At 34.0% G+C, this 13,248-nt stretch overlaps 1 protein-coding gene across 1 annotated transcript in view; it reads left to right on the forward strand.

The window, feature by feature from the left end:
• The window catches only part of LOC144452437 (cadherin-23-like), a 135,248-nt gene that overhangs the window by 55,784 nt on the left and 66,216 nt on the right, over positions 1–13,248 (forward strand). The window contains exons 28-37 of the mRNA XM_078143530.1: positions 118–326; positions 669–798; positions 1,505–1,578; positions 2,070–2,154; positions 2,845–2,967; positions 3,426–3,490; positions 3,912–4,152; positions 4,806–5,033; positions 5,807–6,061; positions 6,702–6,801. Of these exons, the coding sequence (XP_077999656.1) occupies positions 118–326; positions 669–798; positions 1,505–1,578; positions 2,070–2,154; positions 2,845–2,967; positions 3,426–3,490; positions 3,912–4,152; positions 4,806–5,033; positions 5,807–6,061; positions 6,702–6,801 (1,510 nt within the window). The remainder of the gene's footprint in view (positions 1–117; positions 327–668; positions 799–1,504; positions 1,579–2,069; positions 2,155–2,844; positions 2,968–3,425; positions 3,491–3,911; positions 4,153–4,805; positions 5,034–5,806; positions 6,062–6,701; positions 6,802–13,248) is intronic.

The raw sequence follows: 13,248 nt of genomic DNA on the forward strand, positions 1-13,248 counted from the left end.
TGATTGATTGATTGATTGATTGATTGATTGTATTCTAGAAGATCTGATAAATATTGCAAAGCTGTGATTTTCCTGTTTGCTAAATTCTGAATGTTTCACTGACTATTAACGAATCAGGTTGAAGCTACAGATGAAGACTTGGACTCCAATTCTGAAATAGTATTCAGTATCCTAGCAACCAGTGATAATGGGGATGATATCTTTGGTATCCATGGAAACAATGGAACCATCTACATTCAAGATAACACAGGATTGGACTTTGAAGTTATAAAAAGTTATACCATTACAGTACAAGCAACCGATCAACCTATGGAGGGCAAGAAAAGGTAAGATTAACATTAGTGATTTGATAAAGTTTATTTTTAGACCAAATTTTGTTTTACTGACAAAATAATGCTTATGGTGTAAACAGATACAAAATATGTATAAGCTTGTGACTCTCTTTGTGATAATGATATCTTTCCAACCTGTCTGGTGGTTGTATGTTGCATGATTGTAAATTTCCATTAGTGGGAGTCATGGTTGGATGGTTAGAGTGGTTGGCTTGGACTCTACAGGTTGCAGATTTGAGTCTCATGATTGTATTAATAATCATCAAAAATAACTAAATTATCTGATGACATACTACTATTTATTAACCCTGAATTGTTATTTTTTTGACACATCAGGTCTTCTGTTGTTAATGTGTTGGTCAGTGTTATAGATGTAAACGATGTATCACCAAGTTTTGCCCAATCAACATATAGTGCAAGCATAAATGAAGCTGCAACCATTGGCTCTTCAGTTATCCAGTTACAGGTGTGTAGTATGTTAAAATGCTAATGAGGAGATGAGTAATAAATATAGGATGGTGACTGAATGTGACAAATCACTCCACAGCAGTTATCTTTCATAAAGATTAGTACTTGGTGTCTGTAAAATCATTTTAAAGTAAAATACGCCTTGATCAATTCCCCTGTGAATCAAAGTTATTCAAATCTTTCAAACCTTTGCCATCTTAAAGCTTGTTTGTGGTCTGAAAATGATAAACAAAATTTGGGGTTTCCCTGTCTTGTTTTCAAGGAAATCGACAATTTTTTATTATTAATATATGGGGTTGGGAGCCATATTGGTTTCTAAAATAGCTTGATATTGATATTTGATCTGTACATCAAAACTTAGCATTGTAATCTGTGATTTGTTTCCTTGATTTCCTTGGTTGTTTCTGCTATCTACCTGCCCTCATCTACATCCCTGTGTAAGCAGTGTGTGGCCTCTCTTCTTGTATGAAAGTTTGCAAATCTGACAGGGGCTGGGGTGGGAATGGGGGTAGGGAGACATGCTGAACAATGGAGAGAGGCATAATGAGAAGTAAACAAATACATTTAGGCTCTTCATACATTCAGGAAAAAACTTTTCTAGACTTCCCAAGCTTTATAATAAGAGATGCAGCTATAAAGATAAAATCATCCTCACCTTTGTTTCCCTTTTAACTGAACAATTATCAAATTAATCTTCTGCACAGGCACTTGATTCTGATACTGAAATATTAACATATACCACTGATGACTCTACAAGTTTTAGCATTGAAACAAACAGGTAAATATGATCTATATTAGAAACTTTAATGATATTTCTTTACATTTCAGACTCTTAAGTTTTAGTAGTGAAATTTCTACCCACAGAGTCAAAATATTTCTAGGAAGTGAATCCAAAATTTTCGCCGAATTTTTGTCAGTATTATCAGGGTGTGTTACTATGGTCTATTTGATGAGATGTCTCCAAAATTTTGGATTTGCTTCCAAAAAATAGTTTGACTCTGTGAGTAGAAATTTCATTACTAAGTATGAACTCAGAGGCCATGAATATTCATTCCTGTGCTAGTTTTGTTTGCAAATGGCAATTTCATTTCTATTTCTGATCTATATATTTTTTAAGAGAGCCAATCTGTTCTGTAGAGAAGTGAGCTGTTTTCACCATGTGTATTATTCAAGATGATAAGATTGTCAATCAGTAGTAAAAACCAACTTATTAGATTTTAATCAAATACACTATGCCATGAACATTTGTCATTGCTCTAATTCTTGCAGTGGAATTGTGAAGACTTTACAAACATTAGACCGAGAACAAATCGCTGAGTACACAGTAGTGGTAACGGCCTCGGATGGAGATTTTGTAAGTCAAAAATAACAAAATTTATGCCATGTTATTGATAAACCATGAAGGCATTTCAAAGAGTAGAAATTATAATCAGCTAGGATTAGAATTTGTTACCCTTTAAAAGCTACATAACTTGCACCTACGATGTGTATGCTTATGATATGTTGTGTTCAAAAACATTATTTTTTAATTTTTTTTTTTTTTTTTAATTTTTTTTTTTTTTTTTGTGGGAGGTGGGGGGGGGGGGGGATGTACCAGTTGAAGTTTAAGTAGATGATATATTAAAATGACAATTCATGTTTTCCACATTTGGATGTTATTCCACTCTGTTTTTTCTATGTTTAGCCTACAAATATATTTCCACTTCCAGATGTTACGCCATTCTGTTTTTCTATGTTAAGCCTACGAAAATACAAGTAACCCAAATAATATTTAGTTGAAACTGAGTAGAGAAAACCCTTTGGTTCCAGCTAAATGTAGAAAATCTATTGTTAAGTAATGTAATATACCTGTCATTAAACATAATTGAGGTAATATTCTGAAAAAATGGCTATAACAGTGAAAATATTTTTAATGACTTATATTTCAAACCATTGATATGGCCACACATTATCAGGACATAGAGTGACCAGGATACAAATTCAATATTTTTGTTCTTATGTTCACAACTTTGCTTGTGTGTGTTCTATATTGTATATTCGACAGAATGCCAGTACCACACTGACTATCACAATAGAAGATGCAAATGATAACAATCCAATATTTGGTGCTTCTACTTATGCCTTTGATGTAACAGAGGAGAAGATTGAAGTTGTTGGAACTGTTAATGTAAGTTATCATTTCTTTTCACTACAAATATTTCTACAGCCTACAGCCTGTTTCAAGTTAGAGTTCATCGACTTTGTTTGATACAACCATGCAGAAACCAATAAAGAAACCGCATAGTGAACTCTTGAGATAGTTAGGTCACAATTTTTTTGCTACATAATGAAATAAAACACTTATTAAAATGCACTACAACTAGAAGCAGACATGCAGGTGCCTTTGTTTTGTTATCTGTATGGTGATACATAGTTAATATGATGTAGACAAGATGCCACAAGAAACTTTAGTCATTCAGTCTTGCTATCTAAAAGTGCGGCATGTACAGTTTTGCATTTGGGTTATTTCTGTCAGTCTGTGCTTGGCAAGATCTTTGTTTATCGGGTATTAAACTCTTATTATGTTAATTGCAAGTGAAAGTTTTACAATGTGATTATTTTTTGATTTCGATAATTCTTTTCCAGGCTTCTGACATTGATGAAGGAATCAATGCTGAAATAACATTTTCAGTGTTAGAACCCCACAAAAGGTAAGAGGCTTAATATATTTCAGCTGTTTTAATTCTATGAAACATTTCAAACTTATGTTATTATTTGGGTTGTCGGTGTCCAAGTGGTTAAACCACTTGCCTCTTACCACTGCGGTCAGGGTTCGAACCCCATTCAGGGTTCGATTAAATTTACCACGCTGTAAGTAAAGTAAGAAAAGTGTTATTCAGTTTGACTCTATCGAACAATGCAGATTTTCCCAGGCCTGAGGGTACTCTGGTTTCCTCGTGCATTAACATTGAACCCATAAGGGATGGCCTTCACTGAACTTTTTGGGAGACAAGTGTTTATATACTTAAGGAACTATCCAGTATAAATAAAGATAATTTAGAATTTAGAATTTAGTTGGAAAAATGATTTCTTTTAATGTTTAAGAGTTTCCACTATATTTCTGTCCAACAGTATCTTCAATATCAGCTCTGATGGTGAAATCAGCACCATTGGTTCCCTGAATCGTGAATCACAAGATGTTTATGAAATCACAGTGGTTGCTAGTGACAATGGAGAGGCTTCTAGATCTTCTACAGTACCTGTTACTGTGACCGTTTTGGACATCAACGATAATTTACCGGTTTTCACGAAACCGACTTTCAGCGGTACAGTGAATGAGGATACATCAGGTGTTGCAGTCGTCTCTGTAGAGGTTAGTTTGTTTTCCCATAGATCCTACATGAATGTGCTTTTCCATTGTGTATTTAGACACTTTGATTGATTGATATAGTGTACCTGTACATCTAGGAATCATGAAGTTGTAAGCATGCATAACGAGTCTATACTCAGCAGTGTTGTTTTTTGTACAGAGAAATTTACTTGACATTGCTTCAAATGTTGTTGAGTCGATATTCAAACTATGGAGGGAATTCACACCTCTTGAATAATTCCAGTACGACATTGTGGCTAGGTTTGTGAACTACAGAAAGCCCCTAACTTTTGCATATTTCCCATAATGCATCACTATACGTCAGCAGGTTTCTTTTGAGCCAGATTTACCAATTAACTTTATTTGAGCGAGGTCACAAAAATCAGAATTGATGAAAATGACTTTTCTGTGTCACTTTAAGCATACAGAATTGCAGCTAAGATAAAATAAAAAATTAATCTGAACTCTAACTGTTCCAACTGGTAAACATCGTGCACTTTTTAAACTGTTTTGTTTTTAACTGTGCAGTCTATCCCTAAAGAACGTCTCTTGTCTGAGACCGCTATGTCAGTGCAATTTCTAAATAAAGAATGTATTTTTTGGAAACTGGAGCTTGTTTTTCTTCAAACCTTGAACCTTTGTTTATCTTTCATCAGTCAACAGATGATGATTCACCTCCCAATGATGATACAGCATATTTGATCAGTGATGGTAATGATGGCGGCCATTTTGAAATCAGTACCAATGGTGAAATCAGTGTGAAGACAGCCATTAATCTTGAAAATGATGCAGGACAGTTTATATTGGAAGTTACTGCTTATAATGTGGAACCTTTCTATGGGGTTGGAAGTAACAACACTGTCAATGTTACCATCACAGTGCAGGTAGGTCGGAAAATGAATAATCTTTTATGTGCTATAGAGTTCATGCAATATTCAGTGGCCATTTAGGATTCTAAAATGTGCTGATTTAAAAAAAATTTGCTTGACAAATGCAGCTTTTCTTAAAGTTTGCCTGAGTGCACTGGCTGGAGTTATTTTGAACTATATACAATCAAAACTTTACAGCTGCACTCGCTGGAATTGGAACGTTTAAAAAAAATGTTTTGTTTGGTACAATAACTTACTTGTAAATATTGTACACTGTGAACAGTATTTCATCACCTGTGTCACATATATCACTGTATACATGAAAAATCAAATCAAATCAAATTGATTTTTTAGTCTACACCTAAAAATAGCGCCCTCAAGAGTTGTCATGATTTCAACCTGTTTCTGTACTGCTTATGGATGATATCAACCATTGATTAATATGTACAGTGTCTAATTATTGGTATTTTAACAATTGTCAGTGAATATAATGTGGTTTCTAATCTAAAAATAATACTTTGGTTACAACTAGTACAGTTTTAACATGGTGACAAATTCAAAACCAAGCTTTCGCTCAATATTTAAACTTACCAATACACTACGTAGAGATAATATTGACCACAAATTAACACACAATGTCTTTTTATAAGTAATAGACCAATTTTTATTAGTGAATGCATTTTTTGTTATTTGATGGAAAAAAATGTCCCAACTGCAGCTAGTACAGTTTAATACCCAAGGTACATATGACATTAAAGGAATGGAATCTGTTTCATTACTTTCTGCAGGACATCAATAACAATGGTCCAGTGTTTATAAATGATACTTATAGTGTATCCGTGGAAGAAAACATCAAGGCTGGCAGTGTCTTTTACACAGTCACAGCTGTAGATCCAGACACTACGCCATCTCCTTTCTTGTATTGGATCAGTGGTGGTGACGAAGATGGCCAGTTTTACATCCATCCCAGTGAAGGAGAAATAATGACACTTGGTAACATTGATAGAGATCCACCAAATAATCAGACATTTTTTACTCTCACAGTAAGTTGCTTCAAAATTATCAAGTATATTTCTTTATCCTATGGAACATACCTCCATTTATCCCCAGAGGAGGGTTATACAGAAATACATAAGAACGAATAAAGGAGGTCATGTGAGCCAAAAGCACAAAACAGCTGAGGAATAAATATGTATGAAGACTGCAATGCAAAAAAAAAGAACTCTGTCTTGTCATTCTTATCCATAAAATCTGTCTAAGAGTGGATACCATTTGAAATGACTACACAGACTTTTTAAAGAAAAGTTCCTCATTATTGAGTTTGAAATCTAAAAAAAACAGCAACCATTAACCTTTGTTGGCATTCTGTCTTGTTGTTAGGGGATACCTTATAGAGCAGTAACAGTGCAAAAGAACGTTTACATTGATAATTAGCTATAAGTTCCATTTCTTTCAGTACACACACGTCTTGTTAATGTCAAGACGGTCTGGACAGCATATATGTGAAGTATAATATGGAATTTATTAGGGTGTCTAATTCAACGTTTTCTTCTACAGTCCTGACAAAATAATAGTTTCTGTTCTTATATACTTTCACAAATTGTATGATAAATTCTGTTTCTGGTGAATTCAAATTTACTTGTTTTTATTAATATTTACAATGTACTTTATTGTTTTGTGTAGGTTTCAGTTTCTGATGGTGACAGTAACACGGCTAATGACAGTACTAATGTTGAGATCACCGTGACAGATGTCAATGATAATGTACCTATGTTTGAACAAGGTAGGAAGAATTTTATTTTGTTATTACCACATTTCAACCAAAATTAACACTTATTGATTCAACTTTTGTTATACCTGTAAACCCCAAAGCATCAACTTTTTCTTTGTATACAACCCCTCAGACCTAACAATTTTTTAGTTCACTTAAAAATGACAGTAGTCCAAAAACACAGAATCACCCCATCTACACTAACTGTTCATGTACTCAATAGCAAAACTCAGTTATTAACTATAGTGTAGATATATATGTACAGATGTGTAAATTTATGATGTACGAAGGACAAACAGATTATTATCCCAGATGAATGAAACAATATTTTATGATTTATAACTTTAAAAATATTGTTTATCATAGTACCAATAGTATACATGTACTCTGGTTTTCTGGAAAACTGTTTTTATACTTATTATGTGTCTTGACTTGCAGAGATAAGATTTTATTGTGCTGGTCTTGTTAAACAATGTTTTAAAAAGAGGTGTATAATGATTTGATTTTTCTTTTTAAAAAAAAATTAATTCATAACGTCATGAGTAACAGTATTCATTATCTTGTAGAGAAAGTCATATATTTTCATGTCTAATTTTTTGAACTGTGACAACAGATTGGTGTGGCAACTCTAGTGAAAAAATCCTGATGATCTGTAGATTTTACCTACTTTATTACCACCCTGGACAACTATAAACAAAGTATTGAATTCACAAAGTGTTATTATTGAGGATCAGTGTACCCTCTAATGATAGTAAAATTTTGTTGTGGGTCAGAATGACAAAAACTGGCATTTCTTGTGAGTCTCACAAGAGATAGGGGAACACCAAATTTTGAGTTGTGCGTCAATTGGCTTTGAAGGCACACTGTCGATGATACTCACTTCAAGGGGAGGAGTAAATTGTTTAAGACGAATAAGGGTCTACATTTTCATAGGGCAGCTGTACTTAATTCTGTGTTTCTCATTGCAACACCTTCAAAATTTGGGTCAGTTGGTCGGGTAAAAATTTTTAAGTAAAAAAAAAAGCTTTCTCTTTATCTGTACATGTTGGTGATACATGTACTTCAATTCATAACCACCTACATGACTTCAAAATAAATATTAAAGTTAAAAAGAATCTTTGAACTATTTGTTTTATCAAATTTTCCATATCAGTTTTCCCAAATTTCAGCAATAAATAACAGTTTTTGCTCAAATATGTGCTTGTTGCTATAATTACCCATAACCACAGTATTGTTGTCATTTTTTCTAATCTTACCATAGCGGGGGTTTATTTTATATTTTTTTCTCCAGATTGAAGGAATAAAGGGTCAGTTCATGAGAAACACAGAATTAATAAGGCCACCCAGAGAGTTTGTGTGTAATATGTTACATTGGTACGCCCCCCTATATGAGAACAGAATCGGCAAATATGTGAATTATTAATAGTACTCGCCATGGCTATATTGTGACTCTGTATTATAACTAGTTCAGTGCCTTTTACAACAAACTGTGTTCAATTACACTGAATATTATATACCCATAACCATGACATGTTAAACACTAAACCCCTACCCATGGTGTAGAAACAGCAATATAGTACCCATAACCACTACATTTAAATGCTGATTTAGTACTATTATCCCTCTAGTGAAACCCCGATTTATAATACCCATAACCATACTGACTGCATCTCAATAACTTGAAATAATCACTACATTTAAATACCCAATTTGTAAAAATAACCATTGCGTCTAAAGACCACACTAGTAGAATTACCTGCGTTATTTAAACACCAACTTAGTATCAACACTACGTGTAGACATCGGTCATATTCCTTTATGAGGTGGCAGTTGTCATGACTACCTACCTGATGGACAAATGACAGGTGGGTTCCTTTAATATGTAACGAGTGACATACACTGCTTAGTATTAATATTCTAAACTTATTATAAATACACAAGATACATTATCTGTAAAGTACTAAATGCCTCTGAGTAGCAGAGTTCAGAGTTTAATTTGAACATGTTTTCATATCAATATGAAATATTCATTCATTTTTCATATGTATTAAATATATTCAGAAATGAATGTATAATGAATCATGAACATATATAATTATTATCATTTTTATTATCAATATTTCAGATTATGCATTATGAAATAATAAAGGTCCAAAATTCTAGTTCAAATTTTAACTCAGAACTTGGCTACTTTCACTTATTTTGGTGTGTAACTAACATTGCTGCTAAGACTTTAAAACCTTGGAACTAGTAATGTGTCACAAATGAAATAAGGTTTTGATATATTGAGTCTGGTTTTACTGTCACAAAACTGGGAATGATTGTGAAGTTGTAATATATAAAGTAGATAGTAAGACATGGTCTGTAGTGATTGCAATGTTGTTAGTACACAGCTGTTGTCCAGTGGTCTGAAAATGACTGCTATTAGAGTTGTCACTGGCAAAGCAGGCGTCACATTGAAATGATCTGAAAATGACTGGTGTTGTCAGCACGAAGTATGCATGTTGTGAAAGTTTCAAATGAATTTCAACTTTGTACTGCACCAGAATTCTTGGATAAATTATAGTTTTCGACCTCATTCCTCAGGTCTTCTTCAGGGATGTGGTCATGCATTGTTTACGCATGCATGACTTCAGAATATTATCCTAGCAGGTGGTAAAGTGTATCAGCTCGAAAGCTAGGATTTCTCCAAGTATTTTAGTGCAGTACAAAGTTTGAATGTATTTCTAACTATTCACCTACACAGATGAGTCTTCATCATAATGTTCTGAAAGTGATTGCATGTTGTCAGAGAAGGCAAATGGTTTGAAAGTGACTATGATGATGTTGGTGCAAAGTAGGCATAAACTGGAAGTTTCAATCAAACTGAAGCTTCTTTCATCAGAATTTTGAATCTCTGATAAATCTTCACCAAAAAGACTATTAAGCAAAACTGGACTCAAATTCAGTAGTGATATTAACATGCTTGGTGAAGGGTGGGTGTGGATTTATTGGGCATAAAGCTGCTTGGGACTACAGTGAACTTGGTGGCAATGTTACTTAGGGTGTGTAGTTGATGTGTTATTCAACATATGACTGCAGAAAAGTGAGTGTACATTTAGAGTAGCTAGGCATGGTCTGACAGCGTCACTGCAGAATTGTCAGTGTAGTGTAGGCATGGCCTGACAGTGTCACTGCAGAATTGTCAGTGCAAAGCTGCATATCATAGTAGTGTCAGGGATATGCAAATTATCTTAAAAGAGTAAGTTTTTGTCAGAGCACTTTTGTTTTAAATGTCTTGGATTGAGTGATTTGAAATTTGGTAAGAATATTTCTAGGGATATGTAAATGAAGAAATGTTCCACGAAAGAGCTTCCAATGTAATTTAGGCCAAAAAAAAAAGGGTTATTAAGATGGTATTAGATTATCTGCATGTGATTATGAAGATGTTATGTTAGTGTCAAATAATTGCTGTAGAAATTAAATGAATTACTGCATTTAACTTTTACATTGGGTATCTTTTCTCACATTTGTAAACTACCTTTATTTCAGACTCGTATGGTTTTACTGTGGCTGAAGATGCTGTAGTTGACACTAGTGTGGGCAGGATAACAGCTACTGATAAAGATGATGGAGTTAATGGTGATATTACTAGTTATGAATTTGACAATACAAATACAGATTTTACTATAAATGTCACAACTGGAGAGATATTTCTTGATAGACCATTAGATTATGAAAATGGTGACACTGAATTCCAATTTACTGTGATAGCCAAAGATGGTGGAAATCCTCAACAAATGGGGTAGGTATTGTTTAATGTCTGTCTGTCTGTCTGTCTCTCTGTCTGTCTGTCTGTCTGACTGTCTGTGTCTGTCTATCTCTCTCTCTGTCTGTCTCTCTGTCTGTCTGTTTATTCACCTCTCTGTTTCTCTAAATTCCTACCTAAGTACGTTTATCTGCCTGCCTTTTCACCCTGTCTGTCTGTCTGTCCATCCATCTATTTATCTGTCTATCTTCCTCTCTGTGTACCTACATACCTTCCATCCTTTGTCTGCCTGCCTGCCTGTCCGCCATGTGTCTTTCTGTCTGCTTGTCCATCTACCAATTTCAAAGTCATAAACATTTGCCATAAGTGTCAATCTCCATGCTGTATCGCCAATTTAGACTTTATCATGTCTATCTATTGGCTTTCAAAGATTTATTTAATATATAATTTTCTCTACCTGTAATATTTTCCAGATCTGTCGTTATAAAAATTACTGTAAACAATGCCAACACCAAGTCTCCAGTCTTCAAATCATCAAACTATACTTTCAGTGTATACGAGGTAAGTAACATGTCAATTTACGTGCACTTGACCATGTCCATTGGTTTGTTAATATGTTTTATTTTGTAATCTCACAGTCATTTATATCAGATACATAATATTGTACATGTATATTCACAGACTTACAATCAGATGAGTTGAAATATAGCATTATGATATAGAAAATATGACATTTTTTGAAACTTTGTGAGATGTTAAATCATTTGAAATGTCTTATTTGAATCCACATACAATTTTAACCATTGGGCAGGTAAACTGGTCATAACATAGATTTCCTACATTGTTGGACTTAAGCTCATAGAAGGGTAATACTCACCAAACGCCAGCTATGTATCACTTTATTCTCAGAAGTTTTAGGTAAAATGGTCCTTGTTTTCAAGCATCATGTCAAATTTGTTACTAGATGAGGTTGAACAATATTTGATTGCATTCCATGTTTGATTTTTTGGAAGTTATCATCAACTTTCATCTAAGCCATCAATAATGAATTTATCTTCTTATTTGTAATGAGTAGCATGTCAAAGTTGGCCTCATCTGGTTAAGATCAATAATTAATTGATTGATTTTTGTGTAATTATAATCTCAATTTGACAGAATACCAGATCAGGTGTGTTTGTTGGTAAACTGGAGGCAGACGATCCTGATGGAGACACATTGAGTTATAACATAGTTGATCCTACCAATTGTGAGTTATACTACTTATTTTTATGACTTTCTGCTATAGACTTGGTGCTGGTCCAAGATGTTTCTACCTATACAATGCCATGTCTTTTGTACACATGGGGAGGGGGGTTTGCACACTGCTTGGGCGATGGTTATCTCCTGACCGTATCCTGGATAAAATCCTTCTCTGTCATTGATGGCATTTAGTCTTTGTTCTATAAAATCACTCATAATTAAATAGATCAACATGTCTTTCCATCATTTCATGATGAAAATGTTATTTCAAATGTAATAAAGACAAAACAAGACTAAATGTACCAACCTAGGTGATGTCATCTCATGCAATGCATCTTAGAACACAAAATCATAATTGAAAGCTTTGTCAAAACCCAACTTCCAGTAAGATATTTGGAAATTTTCAAATAATTTGAATTAAAATTATTGCTGTTCAAATTGATTTTGAGAGAGAGTGGGTTTCAATGACTGAGTTAGTTACTAAGTTATCGTCTGTTTGATCATAATTTTTCTGCAGTACCTTTTCAAGTGGACGGTAATACTGGAGAAATAACCTTATCAGGAAACATTGACAGAGAAGGAAATGACAGCTATGAATTTGCTGTCATGGTAACTGATGGTGTGTTTTCTGCATCAACCAATGTTACCATGGTGATCCTGGATGAGAATGATAATTCACCCGTTTATGAGGAGATGGTGTATGCTGTCAATGTAACTGAAAATGCTGTCAATGGAATGGATCTAGTGCAGGTAAAGTGACTGAGGATTATGTCAAATTAAAATAATAATAATAATAATATTAATAATGTTAGTTTTTGTACTGTGGTTTCAACTCTGTGCTCAAAGCACTTAACAGTTACTACTGCTGTAACAATCTATAGGGGCACAGTGGTCCTTTACACTTCTTCAACTCCCAGGACACAGACCAGGTCCGATAGGTAACCAAGTACAGTGCCTTATATGTGATTAGGAGTACTTGATATTGTGTTCAGTAGTGAACTCTAACCAATGTTGATATGTTTACAATGCTAAATAATAAATTGTCTCAACATTAGGTCTTGGCAACTGATGCTGATAAGGACGCCAATGCTGACATTCTGTACAACATCCAAGCAGCCAGTGATAATGGGGATAGTATCTTTGGTATCCATACCAACAATGGTGGCATCTTCATCCAAGATCAGACAGGATTGGACTTTGAAATAATAAGCAGTTATACCATCACTGTCAGAGCAACTGATCAACCTTTGGATGGCAAGAGCAGGTATGTTTTGAAACTTTGTGAAAACAGAACCTGATGATATGTTTAACTTTTGTGAGCTATTTCCCCACAAAATATTGAATAGTTAGCTCATTTTCTGTCTAATTATGACAATTCATATATTTAAAAAACTACACACTTTTTTTCAGGTCATCAGCTGCAAATGTCATTGTGAACATTATAGATGTGAATGATGAAGATCCTCAGTTCC

Source organism: Glandiceps talaboti, chromosome 22 (genome assembly GCF_964340395.1).
Source record: "Glandiceps talaboti chromosome 22, keGlaTala1.1, whole genome shotgun sequence".
NCBI lineage: Eukaryota > Metazoa > Hemichordata > Enteropneusta > Spengelidae > Glandiceps > Glandiceps talaboti.